The 13,304-nt window shown below is 43.0% G+C and overlaps 1 protein-coding gene across 1 annotated transcript in view; it reads right to left on the bottom strand.

Moving 5' to 3' along the window:
• Window positions 1–13,304, bottom strand: part of Cow (Proteoglycan Cow) — a 66,595-nt gene that overhangs the window by 18,985 nt on the left and 34,306 nt on the right. Inside the window, exons 8-9 of the mRNA XM_075695972.1 lie at window positions 9,976–10,182; window positions 4,964–5,011 (exon numbers count right to left, since the gene is read on the bottom strand). Of these exons, the coding sequence (XP_075552087.1) occupies window positions 4,964–5,011; window positions 9,976–10,182 (255 nt within the window). The remainder of the gene's footprint in view (window positions 1–4,963; window positions 5,012–9,975; window positions 10,183–13,304) is intronic.

The following is a 13,304-nucleotide window of genomic DNA, read 5'->3' as shown; positions in this document are numbered from 1 at the left end:
GCTTTCCAGACAGGCACAGTATTAAGTGTGTGTTTCAGTGAACACTTTCATTTTCAGACATTGCGGTAGAGGTGGGGAGGTTCTTTTTTGACAACATGTTCATGCCAGCAGACACCAGAAATTGTGAAATAATTACTGTTTACCCCTAGTAGCAATCCTGGAACTAGCACCAATTCTGAAATGCCCATCCCTGAACTGCCGCAAGAAACATCAGTGTTCCATGTAACAATTTCCCACAAAGATTTCCTTACACTCTTACACAGGGCATTACGTAGAATACCAAAGCAATTGGTAGCAAATTTTGAAGACAGAATATTTATTTATTTTATTTATTTGATACTGTCAACCCCGTTGTTGGGGTCATTACAGGGAGGGTGATGTGTCAAGAATACATGATACATAATTTTCTTTCTATGTAACATACAAATGCACTGGCGCTCTTGGAAGTTAACAAAAGCAAATAACAGTAGTTATACAAAGAAAAGTCAACGAAAGTGCTCGCAGCAACAATTTAGTATACATTCTAGAAAAAGAAAGTATCCAACGCATTTTCAAATTCGGCAGAGCCCTCGTTGCTCACAACTGCATCAGGCAATCTGTTCCACATTTCAATTGTGTCAGGAAAAAAGGAGAAACGAAAAGCATCAGTACGTGTTAAATAAGGTTGAATAGCTCTGCTATTGTTTAGACGATCGCATCTCCGTCCTGGGGGTTGTAGATATAGATCCTTGTTTATTTTCGTTCGCCCACTCATGATTTTAAAAAGAAACTTTAGCCTATGCTTGCTTCTGCGTTCCTCCAGAGGCTCTAGTTCACACGATTTTAACAAGGCTGTAACAGACTCCATGCGTCGGTATTTACCGCATATGAAACGGACTGCCAATCTTTGTATTCTTTCTATTTTTGCTTTCAGGACTTTCTGATGAGGGGACCACACAACACAAGCGTACTCCAAGACTGGTCGTACAAAAGTTTTGTAGGCTGTTAATTTCACGTCCCGTGTAGCGCATTCCAGTTTTTTCTTTAAAAAGTATAGTTTTTGGTTTGCCTTAGAACATATATTATCAACGTGTGAGTGCCATTGCAATGTGTGCATAATACTGACTCCTAAGTATTTGAAAGAAGCTGCATTATTCAGAGGATGGTTTCCGATGTGGTATATGAAGGAAAATTTGCTCCTGCTTGAGCGAATATGCGTAAATGTTGTTTTGCTATAGTTTATTTCCATGTCCCATGTTAAACACCACTCGTCTAATGCCTGTAAGCATCTATTTAGATTAATTTGGTCATCTTCGCAACCTATTGGCGAATAAATCAAACAATCATCAGCAAAAAGTTTCATTTTAACAGGCGGTTCGACTAGTGCACCGATATCATTAACATACAATAAAAAAAGTATTGGTCCCAAAACGGAACCTTGGGGAACCCCAGAGTACACACGCAATGGATTTGAAATGCAATCCTCAATCCTTACGGACTGTTGACGCATAGATAAATAGGCCTCTATCCATTGTATTACTTCTTTACCTATTCCTATTTTATCGAGCTTAAAAAGTAATTTACGGTGAGAAACCTTATCGAAAGCTTTCCTAAAATCAACGCTTATTACGTCTGTTTGTAGGTGTGCATCCATGTTCAGGTAGAAATCATGGAGTGTTTCTGTTAACTGTGTCACCGTAGAAAGACCGCTCCTAAATCCATGCTGAATTGTGGAAAGTAACTCGTTAGTGTCAAGAAAACTAATAATATGCTTTGCAATAACGTGTTCTAGAGCCTTGCAGCACACTGACGTCAGGGATATGGGTCGGTAATTGTTTACTTGCATACGGTTGCCACCTTTAAAAACAGGGATTACTATTGCATTGCGCCAGTCTTGTGGAAGTGAACGAGTTTCAATTGACTTCGCATATATTATCTCTAAGTAAAAGGAAACCCATTCGGCGTATCGTTTCAAAAATTCAGTTGGTAGACCATCCGGTCCGCTTGCCTTCTTCGCGTCTACTTCAAGAAGCAATTGTAAAACACCTTCACGGCTGACAATAACTGATTCCATTGCGGTCCTCATGTCGCCGTTCATGTATTCGCCTATCTTATCACCTTTGTCTGTCGTATAAACAGATTGAAAGAAGCGATTGAAAACATCAGCTAAGTCTTCAACTCGTGTCAGAACTTGACCTTCATGTTCGATCTGTTCAACTTTTTCCTTTCTTTCACTGAAGTACCGCCAAAATTTGTGTGGTGAACTTTTAAGAAAGTTGGCAAGCGTGTGATCAAAGAACTGTTTTTTTGATTTCACAAGAGCTTCTTTCATCTCAATTTTTATAGCTGCAACTTCCATCGCTCTCACTTTCTGTTTTCGTAGTCTTTTAATTTTCCGTTTCATATGGATAATGCTGCGTGTTATCCAGGGGTTTCGTTTGCGCGTTTTCTTAATACGAGTTGGAACGAAGTGCTCGACGCAAGCTATGATGCTACTTTTAAATCTTTGCCACAGTTGTTCCACAGACTCGCTCTTCGATGCCTGCTCGAAGTAACTAAACTGTAATTCTAAAAAATCTATGATGGCGGTGTCATCTGCATTTTTAAAGTCTTTTACTTTTACCGGTAGAAACGGTCTCCCTATACTGCCCACATTGGTCTGTATGTCTAAAGATAACATTTTATGGTCTGATATGCCCTCCAATATATCTAATGTATAATCTATTATGTTGTGCGATAGGAAAACAAGATCCAATAATGACTTTGACTTTTCTGTAACTCTAGTTGGTTCTTGAACAATTTGTTCGAAGCCATGACAAAATTTTATTTCCAAGAGCTTTTCCGAGCTAGCTGTTTCTGTCTCGCCGGGCAATAAACTTTGCCAATTAATGTGCGGCAAATTAAAGTCCCCAGCCATTATCAGCCTCGTGTTCCTGTTAACATGGTCAACCAAGAATTCGCTTAGCAGTTCCAGAAACGCTGGCGAAGACGCAGGTGGTCTGTATACTACGCCAATGAAGTACGTTCTGTTTTCGAATGTAAGCTTACACCATACACTTTCGGGAACATTAGATTCAATCGTGGAAGCATGGACGGAATTTTTAACTATGATGGCAGCACCACCGCCTCGTGAATCTCTGTCCCACCTAAAGAATTTGTACCCGGAAGGAACAATGCAATCACTGCGTATTCCCTCACGCAGCCATGTTTCTGTAAGTAGTATTACATGGGGACTATGCGCCAGTAGAATATATTCTAGTTCTGTGACTTTATTAACGATGCTACGGGCATTTTGCACAAGAATTCGTAGCTATGAGTGGGGCGGTTTTCTTGAACTGCTGGCAGAACTATCCGAGTCAAAGGATTCATGCCGGTCATGCGCACTTGCTGTTGGAGTTGTTACGTCTTTATCGATCTTGTCACTCCGGCTTTTATACAGACGCCGTTCATTTTTCTCTTGATCCCAAACAAACATGCGTCCATTTATCTTTAGTTTATCATACACGAGTGATACCCGTGCCCCCTTAGCTCGGTCCGGCGCACTACTTTCCCATAATTTCTTTCTGAGATCAACGGTCTCTTTTGAGTAGTCATTATTGATACTGAAAGAAGTGCCCTTTAGTTTTTTACAGTTGTGCATTACTTTCTCTTTTTCGCGATAATCCATGAACTTCATAATTACTGGTCTTACCCGGCCTTCGCTTTGTTTACCAATGCGATGAATTCTTTCTATCGATTTAGTTTCTACCCCCAACAAGCTTCTGACAATGTTATCTACGACAACTTTCCGCAGATCTGTTTCCGTCTCAGTTCTGGCCTCGGGAACACCAAAAATTAGCAGATTATTTCTTCTGCTTCTATTTTCATAATCCACTAGTCGTTCAGCTTGTTGTTGGACTATGTTTTCTAGTCTCTCAATTTTCATTTGCATTTCCTGCATGGCCATGAGATGCCTGTTCATTCTTTCAGTCTTCATATTAAGTTCAGCGACTTCTTTTCTAATCGTGTTCATCTTGTCATCAGATTCCTTCTGATTATCCAAAATTTGTTGTAACAATTCAGCCGTCTTCGGGCCCGGGTTTTCCTCTACATCCCCTGAAGTTAACAATAGCAATAATGTCGACCAACAGTCCACCACAATAGACCAACACATACGATTAGACTAGCCTCAGTTTCAATATATTGAAACTGAGGCTAGTCTCAGTGTCAGGCTTGAATTCTGCACTTGCAATGTGTGGCCTTGGTAAAAAAAAAAAAAAAAGGTTCTTATGAATATTGTGTAATTAATCAGATCATCAGTGATTATCACACAATATTCACTAACATGCTTTACGTGTGACAAAGAAAAAGAAAAAAAAAAAGCCCGCCATCTTTATCTCTACAGCATTGCTCTTAAGAATCACTGACAGTCATCACCGAAAAACCCAGCACAATGCCAGCAATGCTAATAAAGAAGAGAGTGCTAGATTTTCCACTGGCTATATGGCCAACAGATTTTATGGCACATTGTTTTTTCACCTTTTCAAAGCAAATTCCTGTTTTGACTAGAGGAAAGAATTCAAGTAACAGTATGCCTTTAGCATAAATGCCTCGTTTATTCTTTTTATTGACTGCCTGCCATGCAGACTGAGATGAAAAAGGCTGTGCGATTCAAGTTATGTCAAAGAGTTGCGTAAGATAAGTTGCCTTGCTTAGAGGTCTTTTCAAGTAAAAGAGGCATTATACATCCAGAAAAATTAAGCCTGTGTAGCATACAGGCGATAAAAACAGGCGCATGCTCCATCCTACTGCAGTTGAACTTCAACATAACAAACAAGAATATATAAGAAAGTAAATCTAATAATTTTTTAGCCACTATCAGCATGTACCAAATATATGCTTATTACAAATATTGCATATACAATAACAAAGTTATTTTTGTGTCGGGTGCAACTTTGTTATAACGAGGTTCAAGTGCAAGTAAATGGTTCAAAAAGTCACTTACCAATCAGACCGGGTGTGACGCGCCTCAAAGCTGCTGCACATGGTCGTTCTGCAGTGAAAATAAGCACTTCAGTCAGTTTCAATACAAGTGCTTGAATCTTCTGCTCTGTCTAAGCATGCTAAGCTCAGGAGAGTTTAAATGAGAACAGTGTAGTACACAAGTCTCAAACTCATGTCAGGCACATACACAATGACCCACTGCCTCCTGTGGGTCAAACCACAAAATGTAAAAGAGGGGTGCGGGTATCAAGTGCGAAAACATCTCAGAATAAGGAATCATGTCTGCTTTTGCATCTTTTGCCCTTTGTCTATGCCATCTAATACCGTTCTTTTTCTGAAAATGAATGCTTAGGTGGCTCAAGAAATAGACTATACCTGTCACTGGAAACAGCAGGAAGATGCACAAAATGTATATACAGTAGAACCTCCATTGATACGTTCCCGCTACGCATGTTTTCTTGGCACCAAAGTTCGCAATCGAGATTTTAAAAAAATGACCCAATAGAGTTACGCTCAATTTTTACCGGTTCATACATTCCAGGAAAACAATTTTTCGGCAGCAACGTTCAGTACGTCGCCAAACTGCTATCATACGATATGTTTTATGGCCGCTAGATCCCATGTAAGCAATAAAATGCATGAGGCGCGCGCGATCGAGAACAGTATATAGCTGCCCACCGTGGCAGCTTCACCACAATACTAGCCCGCCTGTCTCACGTGGAATGCCGGCACGCACTCAATTTCTTATTTCGGTACCAGCAAATCTTCTCCAGTGTCATCGCACGCCGCATTCACAGCTATCGTTGCCAATCCTACTGAGATAAGCATCTTTGCCTATCTGTTTCACAGCCCATGGTGCTGTCGGAAGTGTACCGAACACTTTTAATAGGCGATAACTGAAACATGATACCGTTCCCCGCTGCAGACTGCGACTGTGTAGGTTTTCGGGCTGCTAGATCCCCTGTGAACAAGAAAAAGCACGAGGCACGCACGATTGAGAACAGTATATAGCCGCTTGTCTCATGTGAACACGATGGCGCGCAGAGTTTCTTATTCCGGTGCCAGCAAATATCCGCCTGGGTCGTCACACGCCGCATTCGCAGCTATCGCCATCAATCCTACTGCGATAAGCATCTTCACCTATCGGTTTTACAGTGCGTAGTGCCGTTGGTAGCGTACTGCACGCTTTTAGTCCAAACCCGCCGCCAGCTCCATTTCGCTTCAGTTTCCCATCGCCCTCTTAAAACACCACACAATAGGAAAACAACAAAACGCGCCTCGGGCCACCGGAGCACCACCCGCTCGACCTGCCTCCCTGTCTTGTGCCATAACGATTCGTGCGACGCTTTGCATTACGTAGATGTCAACAATAGTTGAGCTTGTCAAATTTTTTTTTTAGTTACTTCTGGTCGTACGTTTTCCCGGTTAGCATGTTTTTTCTAGCGTTTTTTTTTCGAGAATGTATTAACAAGGTTCTACTGTACATACAGGTCTATACAGTGAAACCTCGTTAAACCATAGTTGGCCGGAGCTCGGAAAAAGTATGTACTAAACAATAGTACTGCTTAACCAAAATATCGTGAGACTGCCCACTTACCTTTAAAAAAAAACTCAGAGCATGATGAAAGGGCAAAAAACATGCAGTATTTATTCACTTTGCACGACAAAAGTCTGTTACTTTCGTTTGATGCTGTGGCTGCCTAGCAGTGACAACAGTAGCCTCAAACTCCTTTAAAGGGACACTAAAGGTTACCAGAAACTCAAGTTAAAGTGGTAGAGCAATGTTCTAGAACGTCTAAGGCGTCAATATAATCGCGAACAGAGCTTTAGTAACCGAGAAATTGAGGTAAATGCATGACACGATTTGAGACCCCCCAGCGACATTCCGGTACTAGCCCGATGACGAAAGGACTCCTCATAATTTGTGTTACTAATACTCAACTACTCATATTAAAAATATCATTTCATTCGATTGTAAGACGGAAAAAAATGCTACTTGTCTACGTCTATTCGATTCTAAGAAAAAATAACATTTTGACGTTACCCTTCAGTAATATGGGTGTTCGAAAGGTTTCGTTTTCGCTCGACTCTGCGCGCTCGACTCTGCGCCGCGCACGCTTTGGAGTTTCAGTAGTTTCGTTATCGCGTCGTGCTGTGAGGGTTCTGCTGGCTCGCGAAACTTTCATTTGGAACAAGCAGCGAGAATGCCACGTCCATGTGATGTCGTGGGAAGCCCTCGTTGCTTTCCCGCTCCGGAGAGCCGGTGTCGAGGCCGCCGTCGTAGTACGCAACGACGCCGGCAGTGCGAGCCCTCAGCAGCAGGTCGCGCTCGTCGGTGCTCAAATCGCTGAAGTTGAGCCCACCATCGCGAGCCAATCTGTCGGTGTCAGGGTCCATTGCGACGAGTGTCGAAGTTAGCGTCATAGAATGAAGTACAAGCTTATGGGCGTCTTGCGCTGGAGCTTGAGGTATAGTAGCGGCGCCTGGTGGCGGTGCGGGAAACGACATCTGGGTCGTGCCAGCTTGGGTCGTATTGAGCCCTGGCTGTGGCGAAGTACGTTTCTAGGCCGAGTTTTGCGTCGATTCGCACATTTTTATGCCCTGTTGCGAGTGCGAAAAGGCTCGTCGCTTCTCATAGACCACGCCGACCACGCTGCGAGCTCGCCGCAGCCTATAGTTTAACGAAAACGGACTCTCCGTGTGCCGTGGGACGTAATGTGGGACGTAATTCGTTTCTCCTTCTGCTAGCCACCATACTCCCGCTTTCGCTCTGCTGTCGGCTCTGTCTTGGCTCTGTTTCTGGCCGCGCGTTCGCGTTTTGCGCAGAAAAGCCGTAGCGCCGTCTGCGGACGCCGTTCTACTCACCGATGGCGCAACGTCACTATGAGACCATGATGTCAGTACTCCTCGACCGGAGGGCGGGCGATTTGAACTGCGCTAGAGGTACGCGGACGCTTCAGAACGCATTTTCTCTTAAAATAAGTCTCTCCTTGGCACGAAACAAGCGTTTCGAGGTTTCTGTGATGGTATTTCAACAGTCTAAGTTGACTTAATAGTAACCTTTAGTGTCCCTTTAAGCTGCAAGCTAGCTTTTTTGCCAGCCCCCTTTTCTCAGCAAACACCCGCATGAGGCTGACGTAATGGGTAGCTTCTGCCAGTCTGGCCTGCATCGCCTTGCCTGTGGCTTTCCATGTCGTCCTCGTCCCTGTCGTTGGGCGACAATTCGGCAATAACAAAGGCAACAATGGCGAAAAGTTGAACATTGAAAAGTTGAACATTGAAAAGTTGAACCTCATAGCCGACATCTTTTTGCGGTCCAAGCAGCACTGCTGAGCATATTTTTTGCATTCCAAATGCCACACACCGCAGTCAACAGTAGATCCCTCTTGTGTGCCAGCGCCTACTTCGTGCCATGTTCGATAGCACGAACGATGTCCAATTTTTCTTTTATGCTGTGCACCTGGTTTTTGTCCGAGCATCGGCATGATGTGAATCCTAACTTGCATGACGCCACAATACAGGCTGACACTAGCCAGCCACAACGTGCTCTGGCTCGACGCCGAAATGATGGTGATGTAAATGTGGCTTCCCCCTTCCAAGCGCCCTCTGTGTTTGTGCTTGGAGTCCGTTCTATCTCTGAGGCTCATTCTTCTGCCTGGCCGACCTACCGCTGTGATTGCGCTACAAAAAGTGCAAAGACTGCATGTTAATCAATAAGTACGCAATAAGCTTGTACAGTTTATGCGGATACAAAATGCATTATGTTCCATGGCTGCTCAGTTGGGGATTTGACTTCACTACTTTTAAACTAAAACTACTGTTTAACGACGTTTTACTGTAATGTGATATTTTGTGTTACCCACCAAACTGGTATTGTCCAAAAGCTTCTATCAACACTTTCGTGCCCTCCATGCTGGCTCTTTCTCTAAGAGGGGAGTAAAAGCACCAGAAAACAGTCTTCAAAGTGATTTTTGGTGATCCAGATTGAACCTTGGGCCAAGAAACAGCACTTTTTCAACACAGGACAAGAGGAGATGACACACACCAGTGCTAGTCTCCTTTTGTCCTGCTCAAAGGTGCTGTTTCTACGTGCAAGTATGTACAAACTGGCTGTGGTGAGCACTGTTGAGAGACTGAAGCAGTAGCCTCTGATTGGTCGTTGCTGTCACTTGGTCTTGGCCATGCTTCATGATTGAGTGAGACTGCACGCATGAAGTTTAATCTGCTTTCATGAGCTGGGACAAGCTCCATCACACTAAACAGATTTTTCTCAGTTCTCTCATTCTGTGCTCTTTCAACCTTTTGCAACAGACATTGGTATGCAATGATGATTGTGCAATATGTGGAGAGCAGTACATCACTTTGGCATGTGGAAACGGAGCCTGAACACCAAAAAAGGAAAAAAAGCTCCGCGTTTGCCAACTTTACAAAGTGGGCCTCTCTTCAGGAACTTCTCGCAGACATCACCACACAGTGTGGCATTACAGTGCTCGAGTGATATTATCGGCAGATCATTTTTGGAGACAGTTTCACTTTTCACTTTACACCAGATGCATTGGTGTGTACAGGTGACAGTGTTCCTCGCAATGCCACTGCAACTGCAAGGAATGTTGTAACTCTTTTATATAACATTTTGTGTGCTCATGTAGGTGAACATGCAGTTTATTATGCTTCATCTTTGTTAACTATATGTTCAAATGTCCTGCTTGTGCACTTACTTTGTGATCTTCAGGTGATTTTCAGACAAAAGTGCTGGTAGCATTGAATTGTCCCACGAACAAGGCACCCCTTTCATTGACACAATCTGTGCCTAAACTTTCCGCTTGAAAACTATACACAAGTTACAGAATCTAGTGCTGAAAACTGCATGCCTGCATGGCAATGCATGCCCATCTGAGGTTCTTGCTCTAGTGAAACTGTCTTCAACAAAGAAAGTTAGAGGAGCAGATGTCCATGTCAACAGTGATGGCACTGATACTGTGAAATTAATGTAAACAGAGACGAGACACTTACGAGACTTGTTAAAGCAAGCACACCACTCTATAGTACTGAGAAATGAGTCCCGGTTGAGGTCACAGACAGCCAGGTAAGGCTGGAGGCAGCGTTCGCGATCATCATGCTCCAGGTCATACAGCTCACGCAGTGTCAACAGCAGGTTCCCGTCTGAGTCGAGATGGTGAAACATCCAGCCCACTTCTGGCTTGCACTCTGGCAAGTGATCTGAAACACAAAAGTAATACCGTTGGTCATATTAACAATATACTCTCGTGGTTCATTATCTTCAGTAAAAGGCACGAGAAACCTTACTTTGTATCACAACTGATTGGTCTATCTCTTTTTCTCAGAACAGAATGTTAATAGTACAACCTTAACGATATGCTCACACCTGATACGAATTTCAGAACAATATAAATTTTCTGAAAGCCGTGGCCCAAGTCCATTATTTTACAATATGCTAAATTTCGGATGCTGCGAACCGCCTTTTGTGCCGTGGCAGATGATGCGAACAACCAAGCCACCGTGCGATCCCTGACAAAGCTGGTGAGTGGGCCCCAACTGGCTCAAACTTGTTTGGCAAAGCGTGAGGTGCCGGCACGTCAGTAACTACTGCCAGACACTGGTTACCCCACTCCTAGAGAGATTTAGAAACTTGCTTTGTGCCTTCCATGGGTAGCCTCATCTCTGCATTCCACACCTTCCGACATCTTCCGCGCCCAATGACAACTTGAAACTTTGCTACCTTTTCACCCATCAGATCGCACGATATAAAGTAATTCCGCTGTGGCATAGTAAATAGATTTCCTTATGTTGTGCAAATTATTTCTTTATCATAATCAGCCAGCAGCTAGGAAGCAGCTACGAAAAAATGCTAGAGATAACGAGGCTGATCATGAAAATGTCAGCCTCGGAATACACGAAGCGCGCAGCTCGTCGCTGCCAAAATGTGTGCAAAACAAGCGTGCCAGTGAGTCAAATCTATGCCAGCCAGTAGGAGCGCCGCCTGCACACCACATGAATGCAGTAATGAATCGCAATGCCAGTCTTCCCTTATTGCACTTGCTTTCTTCTTTTTTTTTCTTTTTTTTCTGCATGCAGAAATACGGCCTTGTAGTTATCTGAAACTTCAACCTCTTGTGCTTATGGTGATGCCAAGATGGCGGCACTACGTCAACAGAAAGCTGCATGATCAGGGGTGTGTTTTCACCTCCCAGAGCCTGAATTTTCTTCCCAATTTCGATTACTACACACTAAAAAGATGCACTTTTCTCAAATTCTGCTGCCTATTTCTTTGTAATATCGTGCCATGAGATAATGGAAGTTCTTAGGATTGTGTAAAAAAATTACTGAAAAATTAAAATATTTGGAACCAATTGGCAACATTGTAGTGCTGCATTCCCCCTTAATTTGCCAATTTAGTCTTTACGTTTTTCGGTGATATGAATTTCAGGTAATAAGTATTTTTTACCCCGCCCCGAAAGATTTGTATAATCAAGATTTTACTTGATTCATCACCATTTTCCATTGGGGCCCAAATGGTTTTAATGTTGCTGAAGCTTATTTAAAGAAAAAAAAAGGCCGTGCAAAGATGTGGCATTTTGTTTCCCTAACAAGAAGTGTGCTGCAGTGTCCTGTTGTGTCCATTCGTTCTTGAGTTGTTTTTGTTGAAACAATGCCAAATACCAGCAGACTAAAACAACCAATCTTGCCAGGTTTCAACATTATGAACAAGGTGACAGTGTATACCAGGTGTTTTTACAAAGACTTTAGGTAATATTTAAAAACAGCCATTCCAAAATAAAAGGACAATTCCTTAGGAGACATGCCACCAGCGGTGGCGACCATGGGGGTGATGGGTGGTATGTGGTAATTAGTTGCTAATTAACAAAAATCAGTACATAAATTTTAAACTTTCAATTTCAGCAGACTCATTATAATTCGGAATTTAAGCAAGTTTTCTGTGCAAGCCATATTAACTTTTGGTTCTAGAATAATGCGACTTCCTGCAAAAATATGGCATGATGAATTTTGGCTATTGGAGTGCGTGAAATTGAAACTGAGCAGTTGCAACGTGCATTCTTTTTACTGTTTTCCTTTTTGGGTTTTTCTTTTGCAGCCCATTGTGGCAGCCTCACGTAGATCATTGCATGAGCAAAGGCTGTTGGCGCGCACTCAGAGTGGCCAATAGATGCACCTGCTTTGCGGTGTTGTGTATAAACTCGAGTCTTATACGAGGCTTGAAAGATGCCACAGGAAATTACCGTGAGACAATTTTTTTTCAAGTGTCTTAAAAAAAAAAAAAGAAGAAGTTGTGCACGCAAAGTATCGAACGGAGGCCTTTTGGATTCGCAACTAGATTTCTAAACCACCAGACCATGAAATATGTGGAGTGACACTTTTTGGATGACTGAGCTTCTTGCACAGCTTCTACAGCACTGCACACTAAGCATGAAATGGAGCATAGTCTTGTAGTATATTGTATATTTAATATTATGAAAACATTATAAATAAATCTTCGATACTGAACAATTACAATGGCGCAGGCTTTGACAGCATGCCTGTGCAGTTGTCACTGTTTTCCTTTGTGTCCGTGTTTTCCTGTGTGTCTATTTAGAAGCAATAATGTCTCATAGCAAGTACCAACTAGGCCACAAACAAGGTCTTCTGCTGCTGAAAACTGCAGAAAACATAAGACACAAGAGAAAATTAAACCTGTGAGTGCAACACAGCCCTTCAGTAACAGTGCTCTGGCCAGATGTACCAGTTTTGTTGGCACTGCTGAAAGCTGTGGATAGTGCCAGAAACTTGAGTGCAGTGTATAGAAAAGTTTTGCAAGTTTTACCTATGAATGGATGGCATGCTGTTACATTTGGCATATTCACCGAAGAGTGAAGGCCGGGGTCATTGTGGTACCGACATTGAACTACATTTCACCAAGTCAACGTGGGCACTTAGATCCCGACAGTGACAGCAAATTAGAGGTCGGCGTGAGAACGAGACGACTGAGGCTTTCCCAGAACTTCAGCGAAAGGAGCTAAGACCTGGAGAAGCTTTATCTTCTGACGAGCTTGGGCCAGTGACCTTTCCCCGGTTGTCAGTGAAACACTGGGTTTGGTGTGCTGATCCTGGATCCCTTTCCAGGATCAGCTTGGGGGTGGGGCGAGTGCTTTGTGTCAACCTTCTCCTCTTCAGCGGCGGTGTGCTGTGCCGATACTAATCAGTGCACTGGTTGATTGGAACATTACATGTTTCCCTAGAGAGTGATTTAGGGAAGATAGAGGGTTTTCCAGAGACATCCTCAGTGTGTGGAGTGTGCTCTTGCACATTGATGTAGTCTGCTCTGA

This window comes from Dermacentor variabilis, chromosome 1 (assembly GCF_050947875.1).
Source record: "Dermacentor variabilis isolate Ectoservices chromosome 1, ASM5094787v1, whole genome shotgun sequence".
Classification (NCBI taxonomy): Eukaryota; Metazoa; Arthropoda; class Arachnida; order Ixodida; family Ixodidae; genus Dermacentor; species Dermacentor variabilis.
Note: the sequence above shows the minus strand (reverse complement) of the source record. Positions and strands in the feature narration are given on the sequence as shown.